Source organism: Anastrepha ludens, chromosome 2 (genome assembly GCF_028408465.1).
Source record: "Anastrepha ludens isolate Willacy chromosome 2, idAnaLude1.1, whole genome shotgun sequence".
Lineage (NCBI taxonomy): Eukaryota > Metazoa > Arthropoda > Insecta > Diptera > Tephritidae > Anastrepha > Anastrepha ludens.
The window spans coordinates 27,448,300-27,471,929 of NC_071498.1; the positions used below are offsets into that span (position 1 = coordinate 27,448,300).

Genomic DNA, 23,630 nt, shown 5'->3' on the forward strand with positions numbered 1-23,630 from the left:
AAACGTTTATGGACACACGCTTTTTTCTGTAAAATGAATCCCTAATTAATAATATTTAACAACAATTTTCTTTACAAATTTTGTAGATTTTGAATAAAATACAATTTTTTCAGGAAATTATTATCATTTCTCTTTATTATGATAATTATTACGTATGGAACAAAATATCGGCCAAATGGCCGCCGCGGCCTCGGCGGCACACCTCCATCCGATGGTCCAAATTTTCGATGACGCTGAGTCATAATTGAGGTTCTATGCCATTAATGTGCCGAATTATCTCATCCTTTAGCTCTTGAATTGTTGCTGGTTTATCGACGTATAGTACACCATTTCTTTCAAATAACCTCAAAAAAAGAAGTGCAGCGGTGTCGTTGACGTGTAGGTGTGGTTCACATTCAACGTCGGCCCTCTAATTTAACCACCCTTTATATAATAACAATACTTGTTTCCATAGAGCCCTTTATTTTCTGTGGTATTGATAATTATTATTGTGAATGTAAGGTAAACGTCAAAGTAAAACTTAATAGAATGGACGCTAGCAAAGAAAGGAGGTGTGTAGACATAATTCTAATACAACATTTTTAAATATTATTAATTATGTATTCATATTACATTTGTGGAACAACATCAAGACGCACACCACAAATAGGAGGAGGAGTTCGGCCAAACACCCAAAAAGAGTGTACGCGCCAATTATACATACATACATGCATTACATAAAAAAGTGACGCACTGGCACAGAGAAGCAATCGAATTTCTTTTGGACTTGTGGTAGGATAAGCCCTGGCAATAATGAAGATACAAAATGAGCACACGTATATATGCAGACATGGCAGTAGTATGCCTACAAGATGCTTTGGGTTTTCTTTTGTGAAAATGTTCGTACTCAATATCGAAGGGAAATACCTCCGAGGGTACAAATAATACCTACCATAGGTATTGAATATGGATATACCTTCTATTCGATCAAAAGTATCGATACCACGATTATAAGAGTAGTATCGCAAAATCCCTAATTGCAAGAATTTTTAGAAATGTAGTTAATAGTTAATCAATAAAAATAACCAAATATAACAATGCCTGGGGAAATAAGATTTGTTTCTTTGATATATTTTGGCGTGCTGATTTTTGGCTTTGTGTCAGGATCGTTTGAAAACAATAGTCCTTATAAAATACTCGGAATAGAGGAGGATGCTACTCCTCAGGTTATTAGGAGGGCATATAAACATTTGGTTAAGGCATGGTAAGTGCTTTCATACTGTTTGGAACTATATTTAAAGAAGTTTGTAATATAAATGACTGTATGTTTAAGAGATGTATGGGAGGAAAGAGGGAGTTCTCCCAATTACGAATCCGCTGCAATGCAAATGCGAAACTAATTTGTGAGTAATTGTTTACAAAATTAACAAAGTATGTATGTATATGCAATGGAATGTATAACATCTGGTAATCACAAATCTAATTTATGGTGAGAAGACCAGACTAAAATTAGTCAAAACAAGTAAGCGAGGCTAAATTTTGTCTGAAAGAAACTTTATTTACCCGTGTACATTTTAGAATGCTTCTACTTTTATAAAAACATAAAAGGTTAGCACAAAAAAAAACGGATAATTCGTCGCGCCACTATTATTTTGAACAAAAGTGTATGTGGACCAAGGTGATCAGAACGAGAAGAGTCGATTTAGCCTAGTCTGTCGGGCCATTCGTACGTACGATAATACTGACAAATATTAATATATTTCAATAAGCCTTGGTACCTTTATTCAAGGTAAAACGGAAGAACGTGATGTAAAGCAACAAAACTGAAATTGGGTACAAATAAAATAAATAAGCTGCTAGTATAGTTTTTTAAATGGGATTCATAAATCTCGCCCAAACTTGGAACGTGTATCGCTCCTCACCCCATTTAGATATGTATCTGTACGTCTAATGTTTACACTGCTACAACAACAATCCCATTTAAATTCGACATAAATATCTGTCTACGTCAAAAAATATCAACTTTATGTAAAAAATTAAAATTAAGCCATAGAAAACGGAAAATATTTACAATAAAGAAATATTTATTGTACTTCATATTTTTCACACGAAATGAAGCGGTGTGTTAGGACTAAATTTGCGTCCGTTTGTTACGAGCTATAGCCTTGTGAGTTTGATTAAATAAACCCTTTATTAAAATGTGCATGGGTATATAAGGATCGGTCTGTACCGAATTTAGTCTTACTTGTTTTTGTAAATTTGTTTTTAATTAACGTTATATGGGGATACCGGAACTTTAAATTATTTTCTTAATTTGAATTGAATGTGCAAATGCCTTGCGTGCATAATAACTTTCACCGATACTGCACTCCTTTAATTTTAAAGCGGAAAAGAGTTTACATTATTCAAATAATTGAAAGAACACTGACGCTGCATTTATTTATTCATAAACATAATTCATTTATTCAGAACAGCGAATAAATGATTATAAAAGTATAAAAAGGTGTTCCTTTAAATACAGCTGAACAAAACGTTCTAGTAAGTCACAAAAAGAATCCGTTTGGAGTATCAGTAACATATTCTCCGGAACCTTTTACTTATACGTAAAAACAAACAATTCTTAGAAACATTTGGAATGAATAAAGGAATGCAGCTTGAGTTAAGTTTTTGAAATATATTTTATTAATTTATATTTTATTAATTTATTGATTTTTTTTTAATTTTTGCTCAATCTTTAATAGAACACAACCAGAAATAAAAATGTGAGGAATTTGACGAATGAATTCGAATTTAATACTCCTTCTGTCAGATATGATACTCTTTTTGAGATTTGAATACCTGCAGAAGTTTCCTTGACTTTTAACAAAGTTTGGGACCGCCTCGTCTTGGCGGACATTCTTCCTTAAAGTAACCAATCAAATTGCTTGTTACTTTGCGATTCGTAATTCAATGAAACGGTGACCAGAAAGAGATTTCTCTTCCAGAACCAGCCATCTTTTGATGTAATCCTCCTCGGCGGGCTGCTCGCCAGTACAGTACACAATTTTTATCGTGACGAAATTTTGGGAGCAGAGCTGTTCGCATCGTATACAGTACTATGGTTCCGGAACAAGGACTATTATATACATAAATATCTACAAGTATAGTTTACAGAAGAATTAGAGCGGGAAAATTCTTGTAAAGAACACCTTTCGGACTTGTTAGTAACCTGCTGTCAAAAGCTTCACAATAATCCTTTTGTTTAGTCCGAAATATGTCGGAGTTTTGGCGCCGGATACCGCTTTCTATTTTTTATTGCATCCATAGCGAGGGCACCAAATAGTTTATAAATAAAATTGTTACACATAATAAATAATAATAAATTAATTAATATGGAATTATGATATATATTAATATTATATACATATGTACATACATATTTATATTTACTACATGAGCTTACTTTAGTTATCATTATAATAATACTATACATATATGTACCATATATATGTATATTGAATTCACTTACATGCTGCCCTTAAAGATATTATGCATAAGAACCACTATACATAAGCCGTTAGTTAAGTTTCATGCTAAGCACATTATAATAACATATGTTTGAGAATAAACAACTTACCTGCAATATAGAATTAGGAGCGCGCAAACGTCTTCTTAATTTCCACTGAAACAATCGAAATAAGTATCAGGCTTGTCGTTGTTTCGCACACTGTTTAATAGCGATTATCGAATAAAGTAACAACCTACACTCTCTTCATAAAGCTTCACGCAGATACAGATTTATCTTTACATGTTTCTTCCCACACAAACAGGCTTTAATGATGGTTGTAAAACATCCTGTGTACAATAATCGACTTCATTACTGCTTTACTGCTTTCACACATTGAGTGCCAAGCGGAATTGACAAAAATCTTCACCGGAGTCCAAGCATGTTTTTTGTTATAAAGCGGTGTGAACGTAAAATATACTGACTTCCGAGCCATTCCCGCACTGTTTTGGGGTTTATTTTGGATCTTATAACTATTTTGATATGAAGTAGATACGCGTTGTTTTTTTGCTATTTTGCTTAAGTATTTGTTTTTATTTGTTTTACCTTGATTTTATTTTGGCTTTACTTTGTTTTTTATTTTTCTTTATTTTTATTTTAATTTTGCAGATTTATTTACAACAATAAGTTAAAAATGGCGAATCGAAACCTTTCATAAAGTAAGATATCATATTTCAAGTTTTGGAAGGGAATGATGATAATTTTTCGAGCGATTACTCTTTGATTGATGACAACTAGCTAGTCAGATGGTTCGAATACTGACTACTAATGTTAATGTTGGCCTTGACGATACTGGAGATGATTGGGACATAGATGAAGACAAGTCCTTCACATTCATTGGGAGATCAGGCTCGCAACAAAATATTCCAACGGATATTTTTACGCTTTCGAACGACATGGTAGTCCAGAAAGTATTAGGTGCCGTACAAAAACGTGTGACATGGCACTCAATGTGTAAAGATGTTGCACATATAACTTAATGCATTGGAATAAAGCCGGATTCTATTTAATAATTCACATCCTTGTTGTTAATTTCTTTCGTTTTTTCCATGCTTCAAAAATAGTATATAATACGTAGCCTTTTATAATACTGCTATTTATAATTCTGGCCTTACAATGGAAATTGAGAATTGGTGGTTGAAATCGGTTTTATTGTTTAAACAAATATTCGCAATAACCAATACATTTTTCCTTTCATTTGAATCGATTTTCAAAGCGCTTTGTCCAGCCGCGTTTCCAATGCGTTTTTTTTTTTAATTTAATACAACGTAATTATCCAATATACCATTGATGCTCGTCATAGTAATGCATAAAGGATGCCTCAATTTGTTAGTATGTAACATGTCGATCTGATACAATTGATTTTTGTCGACCTTCAAGGAACGAACAGCGACTACGAGAAAATTTATTGTACTAGACTTTGAAGGAGCTAAAGGATAGTGCTTGCTCGCTGTATAATGATTTAATTTATCGATGTATTTTCGCCTTGCCAATCCTGGTCGAAAATTGTGAAAAATACGTCCTTGTTCACGGTTTTCCATGTTTTGTTGAGATGAAGTGTGGAGGCCACTGTATAGAACACAAATATGGATCACACATTAAAATATTCTACATACGTTTATGGTAAAATATATCAAACTATTGGTACTAGAAGTGTGCAAGGCCCGAAATATAAATAGCCATCCTCGTACTGCAGTCGAATGCAACTAACGGAGTTATATGATTTTAACTGAAGTAGACTACTACTTACTCCTACTACATAGGGTAACTCTAACCAAAGGAAACTTTGAAGGAGTTTTGTGGATTCATATTTAAAATATCGAATTTTGGGTTTTATTTTCCTCTAAAACATAAAACTTCCTTCATGCTGTGTCGAAATTTCAAGGAAATCTGAGAAAAACTCACGGAGATATTGTATATAACTTATAAAATTGTTGGATGGTGTATATTTGATCTGTTTGCCCCATATACATTAATATCTCCACAGAAATAATGACAGTTGTGGCACTGACTGGCCAAGCGCTATATATAATATAATAATAATATATGCGTATATACATACAGGGTGTATGGTGACGGAATAAAGACTTAAAGGCTAAATGAAAAAAGAATAACTAATGATAAAAGTTTATTTTAATACAATATCTGTTACAAAAAAAACAAGTGCGGATTATATTTTTTTTTAATTATATCCTCCAAATGTTGACCGTTACGATATTTTCTTTAATGGAATGGTCGCTGGGTTTGTTTTATAGACTTTACTTTTGAGGTACCCACACAGAGTAAAGTCAATAGGGGTAGGAACGGGGGACCTAGGCGGCCACTCAAACGCTCAGCGGTTAGGGAGCAACATTAAATTTAAAACCTAATTCTGCCAGCGGACACCCTTCAGATGCACTTCTTTCTATCGTTAGTAAATGGGCTAACTACGGAGATATTACTACCTCTTGTAAATTTAATTATATATTAAAGAAATAATTATTTGCCCTTTGAATATAAATAATACCAATACTGTCATTATAAAGTATGCAAAACCACTAGCAGGGATTGATACTGACGGGTTTATCACACCCAAAAAAGTGGCCGAAAATAGGTATCATTTCTTTGTGGCATAAAACGGCATCGTTTTATTCGTCAATAACGTTCCAAAATACTGCAGACTTACATACAAAGTGAGTGCCAAAAATTTATTGAAATAAATAAATAAATTATATAATTAAATCGACTATCGGGTTTGCTCAATCGTCTCGGTACAATTTTTTAAATCAAAGATTATTTTAGACCGATTTTGCTCTTTTTATACTCGTTTTGTCTTTTTTAGTTATGAATAAAGAAGCAATTCGTCTTTAGCATTGCCATTTTATATGACTAACTGTAAATCAAGGAAATCTATTTAAATGTTCGTGTATTTCACTAAATTGTGCTATATATTTTTTGTGTGTTGTTTTGCAGTATACAGTTACATATAACAGTGTTCATATTTTTTTAACAGGCATCCTGATAAAAATGAACATCCCGAAGCTAGTAAAATATTCGTTCAAATCAAACAGGCATATGAGTTGCTGAGTGACGTTAATCGCAGGCGCATATACGATCAGTATGGAATATACAATGAAGAGTCACACTATTTTCCACCGAAAAACGATCTGTATCGGAGTCAACCTTCTTCAGATCAGTTTGAAAATTTTTTTGGAAAACAGTTTAACGTTGAAAACGATATTAGTTTTTATCATAGAATCTCCATCACCACTAAAATCTATGATAATAAAATAGTTCCCCAAAGCAAAACCACACCGTACATTGTGATGTTTTATAATGACTGGTGCTTTCGTTGCACACGACTTATTAGCGCGTTTAAAACATTAATCAACGCTCTGGAACCACTAGGTAATTAACTTAGTCCAAGTAAGGTAATTGACTAAGCTAGAAGCAAAGAATTGTATATTTTTACATAAATATGTATGCATGTATATAAGTATTTGCATTCACAATTAGCGTATAAAATATGTATGTATGCAGACTGATTAAAAAACGACTCTACTTCAAGAATGCATTTCATAATAATTATAATTAAAAAATTGGAGTAACGCTTTACGGAAAAGTAGAATAGTGCGAGTGCCGGTTTTAAAGACGCGAGAAGTCTCGGTCTACAGGCTGCAGAGTATTCGCATTCGAGCGGAAAACTACATCCCGTTGGCCAGCCACCGCTGAGGTAAAAAAGGGGGGGTGAGGTTAAGGATGGGTGACCGCTATTAGATAGAACTTTTTCTATCATTTGATATTGCATACATGGAGTTTCGAATTTTTGCACTTCCGAATGGCAGTTACGCACCAACTTATTCGGCTACGGCGGTTGTAAAAATAGGAATGAAGGGATATAAAATAGTAATGAAAACAGTTCGTCTTCCAACTTAGGATATGGGGGCGGATCAGAGGGAACATTGTGGACGTCTTCTTTCCTTCCCATCTGCTAAGAAAAGATAGGCGAACCGATTCGAGGTAGACTGAAGTTACACTTTTCAGAGCAGAATAACTCAACACACCACTGCGCTGTTTGAAATCTGGCTAAGTCCAGCAAAAGCAATAAGGTTAGCGGGAAGAAGCTGCTAATATGATGGTGAACATATATAACGTTGTCGGAGAGCTGTGCTCTTCTCCGTTCAATGGAAAACGGCGCGCCTTGTACAAATATCAAAGGGAAAGGATGCCCGAACTCTCCATCATCATTCCGCAAAGTTTGCATGCCGAGCACTGCAGGTAAAGTGATTGAGAGCTTATAGAGGCTAACTGAAACAATGTTGCGTTTGCAAATGACGTTGCCCCTCTTACATCAACACGTAGCATCCAGCTGGCACAGTTGAAGCTTAATCAAGCGTGGTGCCGGCGGGTTGATGATCGAGCAAGGACTACAATTAACATCAGCCAAAACAGAAATCGTTCTGCTCACTAGGAAGCACATCTCTACTGATGACGGTGATGAGAGGGAGCTAAACCGTTACAGCAGGTAAATGTGCGAAGTACTTCGATGTGAAACTATATGTACATATAACAAAATCACATTCTGAGACCACATTCGCGCAAAGATGGCACGCTGCACAGTGTTGTCTAATGGCAAATGTCGGTGATCCAAAGTCACTCTTTAAGAATCTCTAATCTTGGTTGTCTAATCAGTGCTTTTACAATGTATGGGACAGAAATATGGACTAACGCATTGGGCAGTATAGAAAGTATCACACACTTACACGATCTGTCCTGCGCAAAAGAGAAGGGCGTATTGCATCAGTAGTGTCTGGGGATGCAGTTTTTGTAATTTGTGTTACTTGTCGTGAGCGTACTGAGGTATACACCATCAGCTTCGAGGAAGTTCGACAGTGGCAAGAAAATTGGAACGAGAACACCAAAAGCCGCTGGATTAAACTTTTAATAGCCTACGTAAATACTTTGAACACTTTGCTAATTTGCTGAGAAGTATTCAGCGCAGAAAAAGGAGCATTGCCTACCATCGTTGCAATGAATTCCAACCCGGAAAGCTGGGAAGCAGTGGAGGTTGTCTAATAAGAACAGCCTGCAGAAACACCCCAACTAAGAGAGAGCATATCTGAGGTTCACATGGCGCGCCGGTAGGAGATAGGGATATACTTCTCATCATGATATATATTTTTGATCAATTGATTGAATGCTTGAACGTTGAACATTCCTAAGTGCTGTGTGGAACCGCCGAAATTTGTTTCAGGAATTGGATTACATATGAAACAAATATTTTAATACGATAGGTTTACTAAAGCGAACATTTTTATAAAATAGGAAATATGAGAAATATGTATTCATATCCATCATTTCTGATAAATGCTCATTTACTTTCTAGGAATTTATTTTGCGGCGGTAAATGCAGCTTATGAACCTCTTTTAGTTAAAAAATCTGGTGTGAGTAGTATACCTACTTTGATAATAATTTTGGATGGACACAGTTACATATACCGTGAAAATGTTTATACAGTGGCCAAAATTAAAGGTAAGTAATTTCCAGATGATAATTTTTAAAACTATTTATAATACATATTAACTTCCCTACTTGGTTAATATGTATTAGATAATTTTCAAATTAAAAAGTACTAGGTTGTTGAATGAGTTTTGCGGTTCGGTAAGAAAAACACAGTTTATGGTTTGAAATACACTTTAATATTCAGTATAGTCTCCCTGAACATCAATACACTTGTTCGAACGAGATAACAATTTATCTTATCCCTGAAGTGAGAATCTGGAAGAACTGCAAAATACGCTTCCACAGCGTTATGACCTCATAATTTGATGAAAAACGCTTTCCACACACATATTTTTTTTAGATTTGGAAACAGATGGAAGTAGCTAGGGACCAAATCTGGTGAATACGGTGGATGCTCCAAAGCTTTAATTCATGGACTTTAGCCATTGTCAAAATACTCTTGTGACCACGGTGCATTGTTCTGATGAAAAAAAATTTTTTTCTTTTGCAAACTGGGTCTTTTTCCACAAATTTTGTCCTCCAGCCAGTCTAAAAGGTTAATAATATTCAGAATTTATTGTTTTACCATGATCGTTTTACAATACTCTTGACATCGTTATCATCCAGCGATATGGGATTTACTATCATATCCATTTTCGCGAGTGTTATCTAGACTATTGAATACAGTGCGTTAAGTACTGGAAAGTATATGTTACTAGCTTTAACCGGCGGCCCCGCTCGCGTAGGAGTAGTTTTGAGGGATTTAGGATATATATATAAAAGAATTACAAATAATAATTTCATAGAAAATAATTTTTTATTAATAACCATAATATTACAATACCCGGCATCCGTTGCTATGCCTCGTTGAATAAAATCAAAACAATAAATCAGAAAGATATCAAGCAAAATTATTTTTGTTAATTTTCTATCTCAAACCGTTTTTGAAATTTGCATTTGGGTCATAGTTGAACAGCTTATGCGGATTATGAAGTCTAGAGTGTGCTATAAATACTGGGAAATAGGAAAAACTATGATTTTTTTGATTAAATTTAAGCAAATATTCGATTATTAGTGACGAATGAGAGTGGTGGCGCGGCCTGGGGACTGTGGGAAGGGAGTTCCATCATAAAAACATGCCTATAACCTTCATTGGGTGAAAATATGAATGTATAAAAATTTTTACGTCATTTGGTGTTGTCGTTTCGTAGTGATGCGCGGACAACGTACATACATTCACCTTTATAGTATAGATTTTATTAATTTGGTTTTGAAACTACATATGTATTTATCTTTGTCTGTCATTCATTAGATTCTATGATATTAGCGATTCTTGTGCAATGTTGAGAGTTAACAGGTCATCAAAATCATGTGTACCAGCGATGTACCTAAGTGTGGTCCAATAAAATTGAAGATTTACTATATGAACTTTCGCATATGAGATACGGTAACAGTTTCATGGATAAGTATATTCTCGTCTCTTTTATGACGTGATCAAAGTCTGTCAAATTGGTATCGAGGGTCAAGTAGTTGTAATCAGACTAAATATCCACCAGACTGTCATCTATTGGTACATAGTTCGACTGTGAGTAGTTTAGCAATTTCCGTGAGTTTGCGCCAGCAGCCATATTTTTTAACAGAAGGTTAACAAAGGTTACTTTTGTGCTCATGTCTATTTCCGGTTACACAGTAGTTCAAGGGATCTTTTGCCACAGTTTGTCAGTGTAAAGCTTTTTAAATTTATTGCCATTATTCGTGTATACAATTTTGAGTTGTGATACTATAGTTTCGATCGTTGAGCTTCTAAAAGGTATATCTACAGGTCAATGAAGAATTACGGTTTGAAAAGTTCTATTCTATTTACATGTTTTCTATTTTATCTTCAATTTCAAAACTAACAAAATAATAAGGATAATATGAACAATTTTTTATAAACATTTTATCAATTCTATTACAGAGTTCATAAGAAAAAAAATGCCGTACGCAATCACCAAGAAAATAGATGATAATAATGTGGATGATTTTTTGGGTGGTTGGATGGATAATCGAGTGCGTGCGCTGATCTTTGAACCTAGAAATCAAACAAGGTTACGATATTTAATAAGTGCATACGCTTTTCAGCATAGAGTTGCATTCGGGTAAGTTTAACAATAAGTTTATTACTAGGATCGCTTCTTAGTCTAACAACTCTACACTGAAAGTACGTTCACATATGCATTAATTACCAATAAATCCACAAACTTAATCTACCCGTTCACATATGGCAGATTACCTGAAAAATTGACAATCAGCTGTCAATACTGTGGGGTTTTTTTCATAGAAATTATTTTGGTGGAATATTTCGGCGTTTTTTGTTTGCTTAATTATTATTAACGATAAAAGGAAAGGAGAAAAGATAGCTAATTTAATTGCGCAATTGGCTGCTAATAATAAACAGTTGGAGGAAATCCGTGAAAAAATTATGGCAGCAATACGCATTCGAAATTCGATATTACTTTTTACACCTCTTTTTACACATACGTTTATGGACACACGCTTTTTTCTGTTATATGAATGCATAGTTAATTTTTTTCCTTGTTTACTCCTCTCGGGAGCATAGGGTCTCGACAAGACTCCCACCGTACACGGTTCTGTGCAGTTGTTTTTGCACCTTCCCATGAGATGACACCATCTGCTAGTTCGCGCAGCATTGACCTTTTCTACGTGTTTTTTGGTCGACCGCGTCCTCTGCTCCCTTGCGGGTTCCAGCCCAGTGCCATTCGCGTGATGCTATCTGGTGGTTTTCTCAAGGAGTGACGCCACTTTCTGCGTTTGATTTGTCTAAGGATGGGTTCCTCGTTCGTTAATCTCCACAGCGCGTCGTTACTGATGGTGTTTGGCCAGAATATTCTGCAGATGATGCAGAGGCATTTTTTGATGAAGGATTGTAGCCTCTGTGTGATGGTGTTAGAGACCAGCCATATTTCGCTTCCGTATAACAATACTGCCTTTACGCATGAGCCGAATATTCGAAGTTTAGTGCGCCTGGAGATTTGCGAACTCCCCAATACTGTATGCACTCGCACGAATGCCGCCCTAGTTTTGTTTAGCCTGTAGTTGACATGTTCATCTGCTTCACCATCTGCCGCGATGATGCAGCCGAGGTAGCAGAAGCTCTCAACGAATTCCACCGGGCATCCGTCAACCAATATCTGCCTTGCGTTATTGTGGTTAACTCCCATACGCTGCCATTTTTGTGCAGGGCAGTTGGCTCATGACGTCATCAAGGACAATGGCAAAGAGAAGGGGGCGACAGGGGACAACCTTGCTTACACCTGCGTTGGTAGTGAATGTATCGCTGATATCGCCTTTGTGAAGCACTGCCAGTTCGGAGTTCTCGTAGAGGGCTTTGATGAGGCGGATTATCTTGGCGGGAACTCCCTTTCTACTCAGTGCCAGCCATATTGCGTCTCATATGATAGTGTCGAATGCCTTCTTAAAGTCTACAGGGTTGTATGTCAAAAAGTATGGTTATTATCTAGGATTATTTTGTATTCTCAGATTTTGGGAGAGAAATTTTGTATAGGAAATCTCCTTTTTTAATTACGGATTGGGAGTTAAGCACGAAAAAGTAGATCATCTACTTATATGTGAACGTATTATAAGTGGCTTTTGAATTCGGCTTATTATTGAACAAACCTTTATTTTAAAATTTTATTAGCTCTTATTGCTAGCGCCATTTAAATGATTTTATCAATACAGCCAATCAGTTAAAAGTTGAATTTATTACTTATTTTTTTTAACAGATTCGTTCAAATAAATAACAGTAAATGTGGGAACATTCAGAGTCGGTATGAAGTTAACCCAAATATGGACAATCTTCTCATTTTTAATGAAGACGCCCGCAAACCTCTCGCCTCTGTTGCCTTGTTTGAGATCCCTGTACAAACATTAAATAAAATAATTTCTTCAAATCAATATCTTTTGCTACCAAGGCTTTCATCGCAACAAGTTATGGAAGGTATGTATGACTGCAAGTCAAAATACTCAGTACTTGGGGGCTGAATGTTTGGTATAGTATAAGTTATAAACGATTTAATTTTTTAAACTGCGCGGTCTATTGCACCCGAAACTAACAAGTTGGATCTAAACTAATTTTTAATTTAAGATATTGAAGAAAGATAAAAGTGTAGTAGCTCACAATTCTTCTTCTACAAACATCTATGGGAGCTGAATAGGCACATGTGTATGTATTGCCTAGTAGATAGTTCATACAATAATACAGTTTTTGTTTTCGCTTTGACAGCTAAGAATTTATGTTACACTCTTCACATAAGCAAAGCTAAGTTAGGTGACGGTGATTGCCACTCACCATAAATATGTACACCGACCTGATCCAGAGTTGACTGATTTAAGATTAGTTATCTTCCTAGTCAGCGTGAGCATGAGCGCGATGTAATTTTCAACAATTTTGCGATGTAATTTTGCCCAGGACCCAGACAATATTTGTGGTGCACCGATTAGCCAGGCCATTTAGAATAGTTCCACATTCAATTGCTACTTTAGGGGAATTATTATTGCATTGTAGATATTTAATGATAGCTTTTTCTGTCATATTAAATAGTGATCGGTTGTACTTCCCGAGTGCGTCCCTTGACCACAAATCAGATTCTCATACTGCAGTCGTCAGGTAGACGTAGGATTTAAGTTCAGTTGCACCACTTCTGAGTGAATGCCACTGCTGACCTTATTATTTAGCCTTGACCCTGTATCAAAGTTATTAATATAACTTTATTACACTCACAACTTTTTGGGATTCTTGTGGAAAACTTATTTTCCTAGTTCCTGTGTATATACGGAAATGTTTCCAGAACTTTTTAGTTCTAAAATCTAAAATCTCTCCAGGGATCTCATGAGTTTCGAATGATTATGTTTACTTCGAATTAGCCTTAAATATCTTTGCGTAGAAGATCTAATAGAGTCTCAAGAGCCTTGGTGCGGTAGAAGGTAGGGTTTCTGTGATACGCATGTTTTGTACCCTTTCCAATTTGCTCTTGGATACCATCTTTCCAACGATGGGCTAGCAAAAGTGACTTCGTAGACTACATAGACGGTCGTCCCTCGGCAGGCAGTTGCAAACCTTCGAGTGTACTTCCGCTATGAAAAATTTTCTTACGAAAAACCATCTGCCAAACTGTACGCCCCTCCATTCTTTATATATACTTCCTAAACTATTGGCAGCTTTCATTTCGTGCCCCTACCAGGTTTACTCTTTAACTATGGTGAAAAAAAAATTGTGAGGGGAACTTCGGCTACCCCGTCACTTGCGAGATTCAGCCGAATTCCGCACGATCAGTTCACATGTATTTACACACTTGTCCAATCAGTCCTTGTTCAGACGGGCAACGAAGTGTCATTTCTTGATCTTTTCGTATATCACCAACACTATCTCAGATTTTTTGTTAACACATCCCAACCTGACTACAACCTATCAGTTGATTTGGTCAAATGCGCTCAGATGCAAATAACGATTTGCTAAAGATCGCACTTCTAGAAATCTTTTCAGCATGATAGAGCAGAACACAGCTATGACAAATAACACACCTTATGACTATCAATTCCGCAGACATGGTCCTCTGTTGCAATTTAGTAACCGCTCTATTTTAACATGATTTATGCCGGTTTTCACCGCATCCACTTATTTAGTTTTTCTTTTTTTTATATAGTTTTATTTTGTTTTATTGTTGAAGCGACGTTGAGCTAATATTATTAGTAAATTGATCTTTAAATACTTATAAGTATAAACTTATATATGGGATATCGTACTTATTTCAATTCTCATTTCATTACCTATTTACTGTAATATTTTTAAAATTGTTGCAATTTTTATAAAAGATAAAAAAAGAAAAAGGAAAAAAAGAAAAAATACTAAATGTTTCGAATTTTCAGGAGTATGTCCAGCTGAATGGAGCCATCCACGAAAACGCCTATGTGTTATTCTGATTACAGAAAACAATGACTCGTACAATTACGCTCGCGTTGCCTTCCGAAATATTGCTCTTCGGACTGATTTCAGCACAGAAAGAGTAAGATTCGCGTATATATTCAAGGTAAATTGCTACAAAATATTTACTACATTTAAAAAATTCAATCTGCGTAGCATTGTATAACTGGCCCCTTTTTTACCCAATTCACGACAGGTGCCGTGTATATACACGCTGACTTTAGTGTATTCGTACTTTCTAGCATGTGGTAGAACATCTAAAACAACTTTTATTTCCATGCGTTTATTTGGCAATGTAGCAAAAACTATGTTAAATATTTCACTATCACTTGCAATTCCGGTAGCTTCGAACCAAAACTCGATGAAATAACAAAAAAAAAACGCTTCTAAGCAGGGGAATTTTAAATCCTATGCTAAAGGAATTCTCTTGATTCTCTTGTAATAGTTTTCGAGCTCCCGCCCTATCGCTATCACTCTTGTGCATGACGTACCTTCGTTACTACCAATGCTTATTGCAATTTACTAGCAAATATGTGTGTAGACCGCTGTAGCCGAATGGGTTCATGCGTGTCTACCATTTGGTAGTTCCCGGGCTCGAAACGCTGGGCATGAAACACCAAGTAATAAAAAAGGTTGTTTCTAATAGCGGCTGGTCCCTCCGTTTGTGGAACAACATCAATATATCCATATACCTCAAATTGGAAGAGCAGCTCGACCAAACATCCAGCAACGGATGTCTGCGCCTTTTACATATAATATATAAATATGCATATCTACACTATTATGAACAGCTTACAAACATAAACAGTTTGCATAATTTAGCATTGTTGCCAGGTAGACCTATATACATACGATCCTTTTGAAATAGTAATTATAAGGTGCAACTAAAAGCCTCAAACAACATTACATGAAATGCTTGCCACTGTTTTATTATTATTATTAGATATTATTAAATTTATACTTTACAAACTTATTTATAAAAATATTTTGGAGGCTCGGTTACTCTCCCATTTTGCCTTACATCCATATTTCATGCAGCAGGTTGTCCTTTTTGAAGGCGTCGCTTAGTATCTTCATCGTAGCTGCCGTCTAGAATTGTAGTTAGATTGCTGCTGTAGCTCGAGATGGGGCAGCCCTTTAGAATGTGTTCTATGCTAAGCAGTGTATTATACCGTCTGCCACTTAATGTTATTCTGGCTATTGTGATGCAGTTTTCGCGTAAGAGATATTTGTGGTAGTTTGGTCGTTCGCATCTGAAGCTGTGGCTCTTTAAGAAACAGGTTGATGATTCTCACAAGCTATCTCTTAACGTTCTGAGATACGATCTATGGAAGTTTGTCATGACAGTGGTTAAGCAAGGAGTCTCCGCTACGAGTAGGATGTTAAAAGTTTGCTTCGCAGATTTATCCGCTAGCTCATTGCCTATTATTCCCATATGACCTGGTATCCATATTAGATTAATTTCGTTCTGTCCATTTATTCTTCCCATTACATATCGGTGCGCTTCACTGTTTCCATTTATTAGCGATTTTAACACACTTAAGCTGTCCGAGAATATGACGGCCCGATTGTTGATTTAGGCTGCGTGGTGAACGGCAAAATTAATTGCTGCTAGTTCGGCGTTGAAAATTCCAGCGTTTGGTGGAAGAAGAGCTATAACAGCTTAAGACGGTGATTCTTCGAGTAAAGAGCCATCGGTATAACAAAAAATATCAGCTTTGCAGTTTGCATTATATGTTAGGAATATTTTGTTGTAAACTTCTCGAGAGGTGTTATTTTTGTGGAAAGTATTCAGTGAGATATCTATTGAAATGTTTTTGTTTGTCTTAAACGTGTCTGGTGGTTTAGGTGGTATTGGCGTATGCGTGTTCAGTAGGTATTTAAATATAGCCACAATGTTGCAGGTGCTTTTATAGCTGTTAGACTAAAATAGGTATATTCAGCTCCTTGCAGATAACGCACAATGCAATGAATACTGCATACAAAAATGTTTGTTGCTGCCAACAAAAATATGGTATTCTGTTTGTGAAAGTTACCAGATTTGGATATTACATGGATATATAATAAGATTGACGGTGTAAATCATTTTATTTTGCTTTCATACACATCTACAATACTCCACGTGAATCTTTCATTATTTGAAACTGGGTTGGATGTCTTCTTTTGTTAGCTACTTCATGGGACACAAATATTGTTTCTTTCATACCCCTTATATGCGGACATATAAATAAAATGTTACATTACCTTTAAAAAGCTCTAGTTCCTCTTTTTTATAGGATAAACAAATCAACTTTATTAACGCGATTTCTAAAGGCGCAGACACAGATCAGCTCTATCAAATTGTGATTATTTGGCGGTACGATCAAACTCGCATAAAATATGAATGGATTAAAGGAGCTCAGCTTAATATGGAACCAAATTTATTTGATTCAAATGAACATGTTTTAAATGTAACCAAGAGATATCTCGACAAAACCATTCAAAGACTTTTAAAAACAAGTGAGACTTTCGAATACGAAGCTTTTGTTCAAGTAAGTAACCAATACATTTTTATGAATGCTAAGCTTAAATGTTCCCGACCCTCACATATCAGTTGAAATATTGCTGGAAAAGATTTCTTGTAATTAACAGGGCTTTATCTATTCACTCTCTGAATCGATACAAATTTAACTCTTTAATTTTCTTTCAAAATTCTTAATTGTAAATAAAATTTTACTTCTTTCATAGAATCTGTTTGATGAACATACACAATCCATAGTTAGTAGATGGATAACCAAATTGGGCTATTTGAGCGAGTATTTGATTGACAATTTGGAAAAAGAACTTATTCTAGCCATGTTATCACTTGTTGGGACCGTCGTATTTATGTTTGCTGTTGGTTATATTATGGTCTACTTTGTTCGAGCTGAAGAAGAAAGCTTGAAAGAAAAGGGGCAGCTGAAAACAAACCCTAACTGTTGTAAGTGATATTTAAATATTTAACTCGTTTGCATTAATTTATTACTAATTTTTTTTTTTCGTTTTTGTGTTCTGAAAACTAATATTTATCAAATCGTATGGAATACTTTATGATGATATTGATACTGATAGCGAATGATATATCAGGTATACGTAAATTTCAACATTTTTTATGTTCCGTCAGTTTGAGCATGAATTTAGTCTATGTACAAAATTTGAGCAAATTTAAAGGCCATGTTGCAGGAAATCACCACTTCTCGTTGCATTTCACATGGAGTGGCTGTATTACGTTTTGAATTTCCACCTACGCTTCAACTAACTTGAAACATGGAAGATTGCTTTTCAACTTTACAATCTCTTATTCTTGGGGCCACACCTCCAACAACTGAAGGGTAAAATTCTGTATTGTAAAATTCTACTTGATATGATTCTTTATTGTGAAATAATGTATTTCAAAATTCTGTGTTAAAAATTCTGGGAACCGTACGGATAATGACAAGTGCACACTTATTTTTATTCCCTTTTTTTTTCTTTAGCGTACTTTAAAAAACAGAAAGACGGCTCAAAAATTTGTATACAGAATTTTAAAATGGAGAATATAAATTCGGCATTATTTAGTCTTCACAAAATTTTGAAAATACAGGAAAATTACCCGAAAGAATTTAGGCTCTTTAGAATTTGAATAATAATTATTGTAATTTAAATAAATAAATAATTGGCGCGTACACTTTTGCTAGTGGTTTGGCCGAGCTCCTCCTCTTATTTGTGGCCTTCGTTTTGATGTTGTTCCACGAATGGAGGGATCTACAGTTTTTTAACCCAATTATGTAAAAAAATTAATTAGATCAACGGCAACGATTGGCTCTGCATGCACCAAAATCGTTATTCCCTCATTTTGTGAAGTGATTATTTATAAAATATTCGTATTTCTCGTTGAAATTTTGAATTGAAATAATACACATCAAATATTTATTTCTTTATTTTAGTATTGAAACAAACTCGCAGTACTCCAGAACTGAAATTACATGAACTTAGAGCTGAAAAATATAATGGAATGGTTCGCCTGTTAAAACCGGGGTGCAGGACTATAATCTTAGTTACCGATATAAAAACCCGACCAAAGCTGATTCCTGCATTTCATAAAGCTGTATGGCCATATCGTAAATCCAAAACTTTATTATTCGGTCATATGCTTATAGAAAAAGGCTTGCTTTGGTACTCGGAAATACTGAGACTCTCGTTGTGCGAGTCCAAAACTCTAAATATAAACCCCAGGAATTGTGTGGGTACAGTAATTGCTTTAAATGGTCACAGGAAATACTTTTGCATGTATCATGCTAAACACCCAGAGTCAATCCGCGATGGGAAGGTAAGTTTTGTTGTTAATATATGTAAGTAAATTAAGGTTTAAAAACAGTTTCATCTTAATCATCTGGCACATGGATGCACCTATTTTATTTTTGAATAATACTTTATGAGTAGATTCAATTTCTTCCGGCAGAAAGCATAGGCCGCAACATAACAGTCATTAGTTTCATTTGACATATTCTTTGAATGTAACTCTAATATTGCTCTTGATGCTTCTATTAATTTAAAAAATATTGGTTCTATTTTACATATAAAGTGATGGACAAAAGTCTACATATACGCCCCATTTGCGTTGGTTTGAAAGTCCAAAAAGTTTATTGAAAAATGTGTTGATACAGTTGTATTTGAAACATTTTTCTAATCACAATAACTGCAAAATCCATTCTTTTTGGGTGAAAAACGCAAAACTAGCGTTGATAAAAGTCAAGGCGCATTCATTAAAGGTGGTGACACTAGACCAACAACAATGTTCTGTACTTTTGATTGTCAAAGAAAGGTATTGAGAAAGTAGAAAACAAATAATGGATTCACTTTGTTTCATTCTGAGCTGACAGCCACATGGGTACGGCGAAATAAAAAAAAAAAAACTCAGTTGATTTACCAAATCTATCTTTAATAGATTCGTCTTGATAAAAGTCTACACACAGAACGTATGGTGTGTTGTGATAGAATAAAGAACTTTTTTTCTTTCCTCGTATTACGTTTGCTGCTTTAGTAATACTGAATTCAGTCGTGATTTAGGCATCCGTAAACTTTACTTGAAATTCGCCAAACCACATAAAGAAAAGGGGATGGATTTCGGGCAGAAAGTTTGTTCACAAATAAATCAAAGTTGAATATGGTATATTTAGCAATGATGGAAGGGCGTATATTTGGAAAGTTTGGAGGGGGAAAATATTGCACTTAACACTTTACAGCATGAATTAATAAAGTGTTGAAAAAAACATTTTCACGATGGAAATAGCTCTATTTGATTATCAATAAGAAACAAATTATGAAATTATATATATATATATATATATAATTTTTTTTTACAGAACCATTTATAAAAACTAGTTGTATCGTATAGAAAAGTAGAAAAATTATTGTCACATATGAAAGATGAGTATATCGACTGCATGAAAATATTTTTTTTTTATAAAAAAATACTTACTCGTTTCGTTTTTTGAAACTGAATCACACGCAATTCAATTCTGCTTTTTCACCGACTTGCACAAAAGTGAGGTTATTTCGATATGTCATAAAGTCATAGACAATTTATTTGCGTTTTATTATTGCTAGATATATATTAGATGGACTAAAATAGTTTGAAGTATTTTATAATACTCGATTTGGAAATAAAATTATATCAAAATTACAATACCATATATGGGCTCATATGCGACAAAGAGCTAATCTGGTGGCGGCGACGTAATGGTTCGGGAGCTGTTGCGGCATCTGAGTAGGAAAAATAGCAACAATTAAGGGTAGCATGGATCGTTATAAATAAAAATCTTTACTGGAAAATAATTTGAAACCTGCGGTTGATAATTCGGAGCTTGGTGCTTTCAACAAGATAACGCTTCAAGGCACACATTGTTAAGGATTGGCTGCTGTAGCTACGTAGGTGAAATGGTTGAGGTACCACTATGGCACTGCCTCAGTAGCACTAAAGCCCCATTTCGATACCATTACGAGATCTCCAACAGGCAGATATCTATAGCCAGCCAGAACTGTTGCTGAATTGGAAGATATTGATGGGAATTAGGTTGGCGCTCTGCCGCAGGCTGTCAAAGAAAGGAGCACCCAGTGACCTTAATCGTCTAGCTGCCAAACCCGGACATTTACAGAAAAAGCACTCAATAGTCTCCTTCTCTGAAAGTCTCTCTCTCCCTTTTGCAATAGGGACTAAATGATAAACCCAGCTTTTCTGTGTGAGTGCCAATCGTTCAATGACCTGTAAACACAGTTGTGAGTTTGGAAATTGAATGACGTGGACGAAAATAGAGAGTGTATGGTGACTTTTGTCCATCACTGTATGTTCTTATAATCAAAAATGGTTCACTCCCATCATACAGTATAGCATATTTATAATATGAAATATATAATATAAACTGTTCGAGTTTAGTTTTTTTTTTTTTGCATAATCTTTATTTATTATCTGTTTACAGAGTTTGGTGAAAATGACGAAACATCTCTTGAGAGAAACTAGCGATCCAGAAATAGGAGCATTCGTTGAAATAAATTCGGATGACTCTGACTCTGAACCAAAAATTATTTTGGAGGAAAATCTTTTGGACGGATTAAGTAATTGGTTGGATAGATTATTCGAGGGGTCTACGCACAGATACCATATAAACTACTGGCCCGATTTCCCTACTAAGTAACGATTTATTAGTCACTTACCAATATGCTTGTAATTATGACATTACAAAATTTAGCAATTTAAATAAAATAATTTAAACAATGTTTATTTATCTATTACTTAAGAATGCAAATTAGCTACTTAAAAAATTCATTTAAATGTTGTAGATAAACTCACTTTCATTATTTATTAATTATCGAATAAACTTACTATGTGTTTGTTTCATGGTGAAAAGATTCTTTAGAGGAGCGCTTGATAACACACTTTTATTTTCTTCTGAGCGAATTTGACAGAATCAGCTGATGGGCTAACGCCACTTGGGATGTATTTCAATTTAGCTTGTGTTAGTGATGCTCCCGCCATGGCAACGGTTTATGAATACGGTGAATACAAATGTGCGAAAGTGCGTAATTTTAATGTGCGTTATTTCAAGTGAGTTTTTATTTAATTAAAATTAATATTTTTATCTAAATGAAGTGCGCGGATCAAAACTGTGATAGCGGCTTTGTTATGAAGGGGTTATATACAGTTAGAAGGCCGAAAAAAAGCGAATTTTTCAGAATTTTTTTGAGAAAAAAAAATCCTCTGGATCCTCTGATTAAAAAACCAAACAGATTTCAATAAAGTAATCTTAATCTAATATAGTAATTAAATTTTTCTAGAAAAAGGCTGTTCCTAAAAAAAATCGATTTTTGATCTAAATTTCGGCCTTAAGTTCTTTATAAAAAAAATATTTATCGGTGAGAAAAAATCTTTGATTAATTACTAAAAAATATATTTAAGAAGCTCTTGTTAAAATTTGAGACTAGTCGGCTTGACGTTTTAGAGTAATGTTGGTCACCGACTTTGAAAACACCATTTTGAGAAAAACGCGTTTAAAGTTTGCCTTGTACTTTCAAACACTTTGGAACGCCTTTTCAAATTTGCGTGTAACTTTGAAAATATTCACCGGAACGATATCAAAATTTCTGTGTGTATTCTTAAATATATGTACACTAAGAAAAAAAATCAATTTTTTGAAAATTCTAAGTGTATATAACCCCTGAAAGTGGATTTAGTTCTGTCGAAAAGAAGATGCATTCAACCCGAAAACTAGTCGTATATGCATAAAGCATTTCTCAATTGAAGGCGTCGAAAATGACGTGGAATTTAATTTGGGTTAAAAATACTAGATTAATGATTAGTGCATTTAACAATAACGCGTTATTAAAAATATCTCAAGCTTTTTGAATAAGTGATTTCTAAGGAGAGGAACTCTGTTCACATACTTATACCAGATACACATACATATCATACATACCATAAATTCATAAGTATACTTTGTAATTGTTATTATTATAATTGTTTAATATAATTTAATATTATTATTTACATCCCATACATTGGAAATGCTTTAATAATTTTTTTATTAAGGTATCCACATACAATTTTTATTTATTTAATTGTTTTTAATAACACAAAAAGGCCCTTTTCAGGACCGCAAAATACTATTAAATAAAGAGATCAAAGATTTTACACTATAAAAAATTAATAACTGTTGTTTGCATTTGAAGGGTGCTATTTAAAAAAGTCGAAATAGATAATTACTTAATTGATGATTCAAATTTAATTATACTCGTCATGGATCTCCTCTTACTTTTGATTATTATTTACAAACGACAAGCACCCGAATCGTATTAAATTACAATGTGTAAGTCTCGACGTACATTATCAAGTGCCAGCAAGCATCAGGGGATAAAATTGCATTTGCATTTGGGCTTCATGAGAGGAGCGATTCTGAAACAAATTCGTCAACATTGGATTTTTTTTTCACTAATTCTCTTGCCTTGAACTTATGTAGTTGTGTTTGACACCTGTTTCTTTTTGTCGAAATTCCTAAATTAAATTAAAAACACACAATCTTTCACAATTTGCCAACCACGCTTGTTTTCAACTAACCACACTAGATAAAGAAGCAAAGTGAATGGGATTG

The 23,630-nt window shown here is 34.6% G+C and overlaps 1 protein-coding gene across 2 annotated transcripts; it reads left to right on the forward strand.

Moving 5' to 3' along the window:
* Positions 1-701: 701 nt before the first annotated feature.
* On the forward strand, positions 702-21,883 carry LOC128866664 (dnaJ homolog subfamily C member 16). Of its 2 annotated transcripts, XM_054107569.1 has the most exons (11): positions 702-1,243; positions 6,516-6,910; positions 8,889-9,035; positions 10,963-11,143; positions 12,791-13,005; positions 14,934-15,094; positions 17,265-17,519; positions 17,716-17,947; positions 18,079-18,093; positions 18,933-19,315; positions 21,465-21,883. In XM_054107569.1, the coding sequence occupies exons 1-11, from the start codon at positions 1,077-1,079 to the stop codon at positions 21,678-21,680; spliced, it is 2,367 nt and encodes a 788-aa protein (XP_053963544.1). In that variant the 5' UTR covers positions 702-1,076; the 3' UTR covers positions 21,681-21,883. The 2 variants fall into 2 exon arrangements, with proteins under 2 accessions (XP_053963544.1, XP_053963552.1); XM_054107577.1 differs by lacking the exon at positions 18,079-18,093 and having other exon boundaries at positions 706-1,243.
* The last annotated feature ends 1,747 nt before the right edge of the window (positions 21,884-23,630 follow it).

What these genes read in the sequence shown, in the direction of transcription:
- LOC128866664 (XM_054107569.1), top strand. Translation starts at nt 1,077, where the DNA reads ATGCCTGGGGAAATAAGATTTGTTTCTTTGATATATTTTGGCGTGCTG. An exon ending in ATCGCAACAAGTTATGGAAG is followed by an intron (nt 13,006 to 14,933) that starts GTATGTATGACT and finishes TCGAATTTTCAG; the next exon opens with GAGTATGTCCAGCTGAATGG. An exon ending in GATTCGCGTATATATTCAAG is followed by an intron (nt 15,095 to 17,264) that starts GTAAATTGCTAC and finishes TCTTTTTTATAG; the next exon opens with GATAAACAAATCAACTTTAT.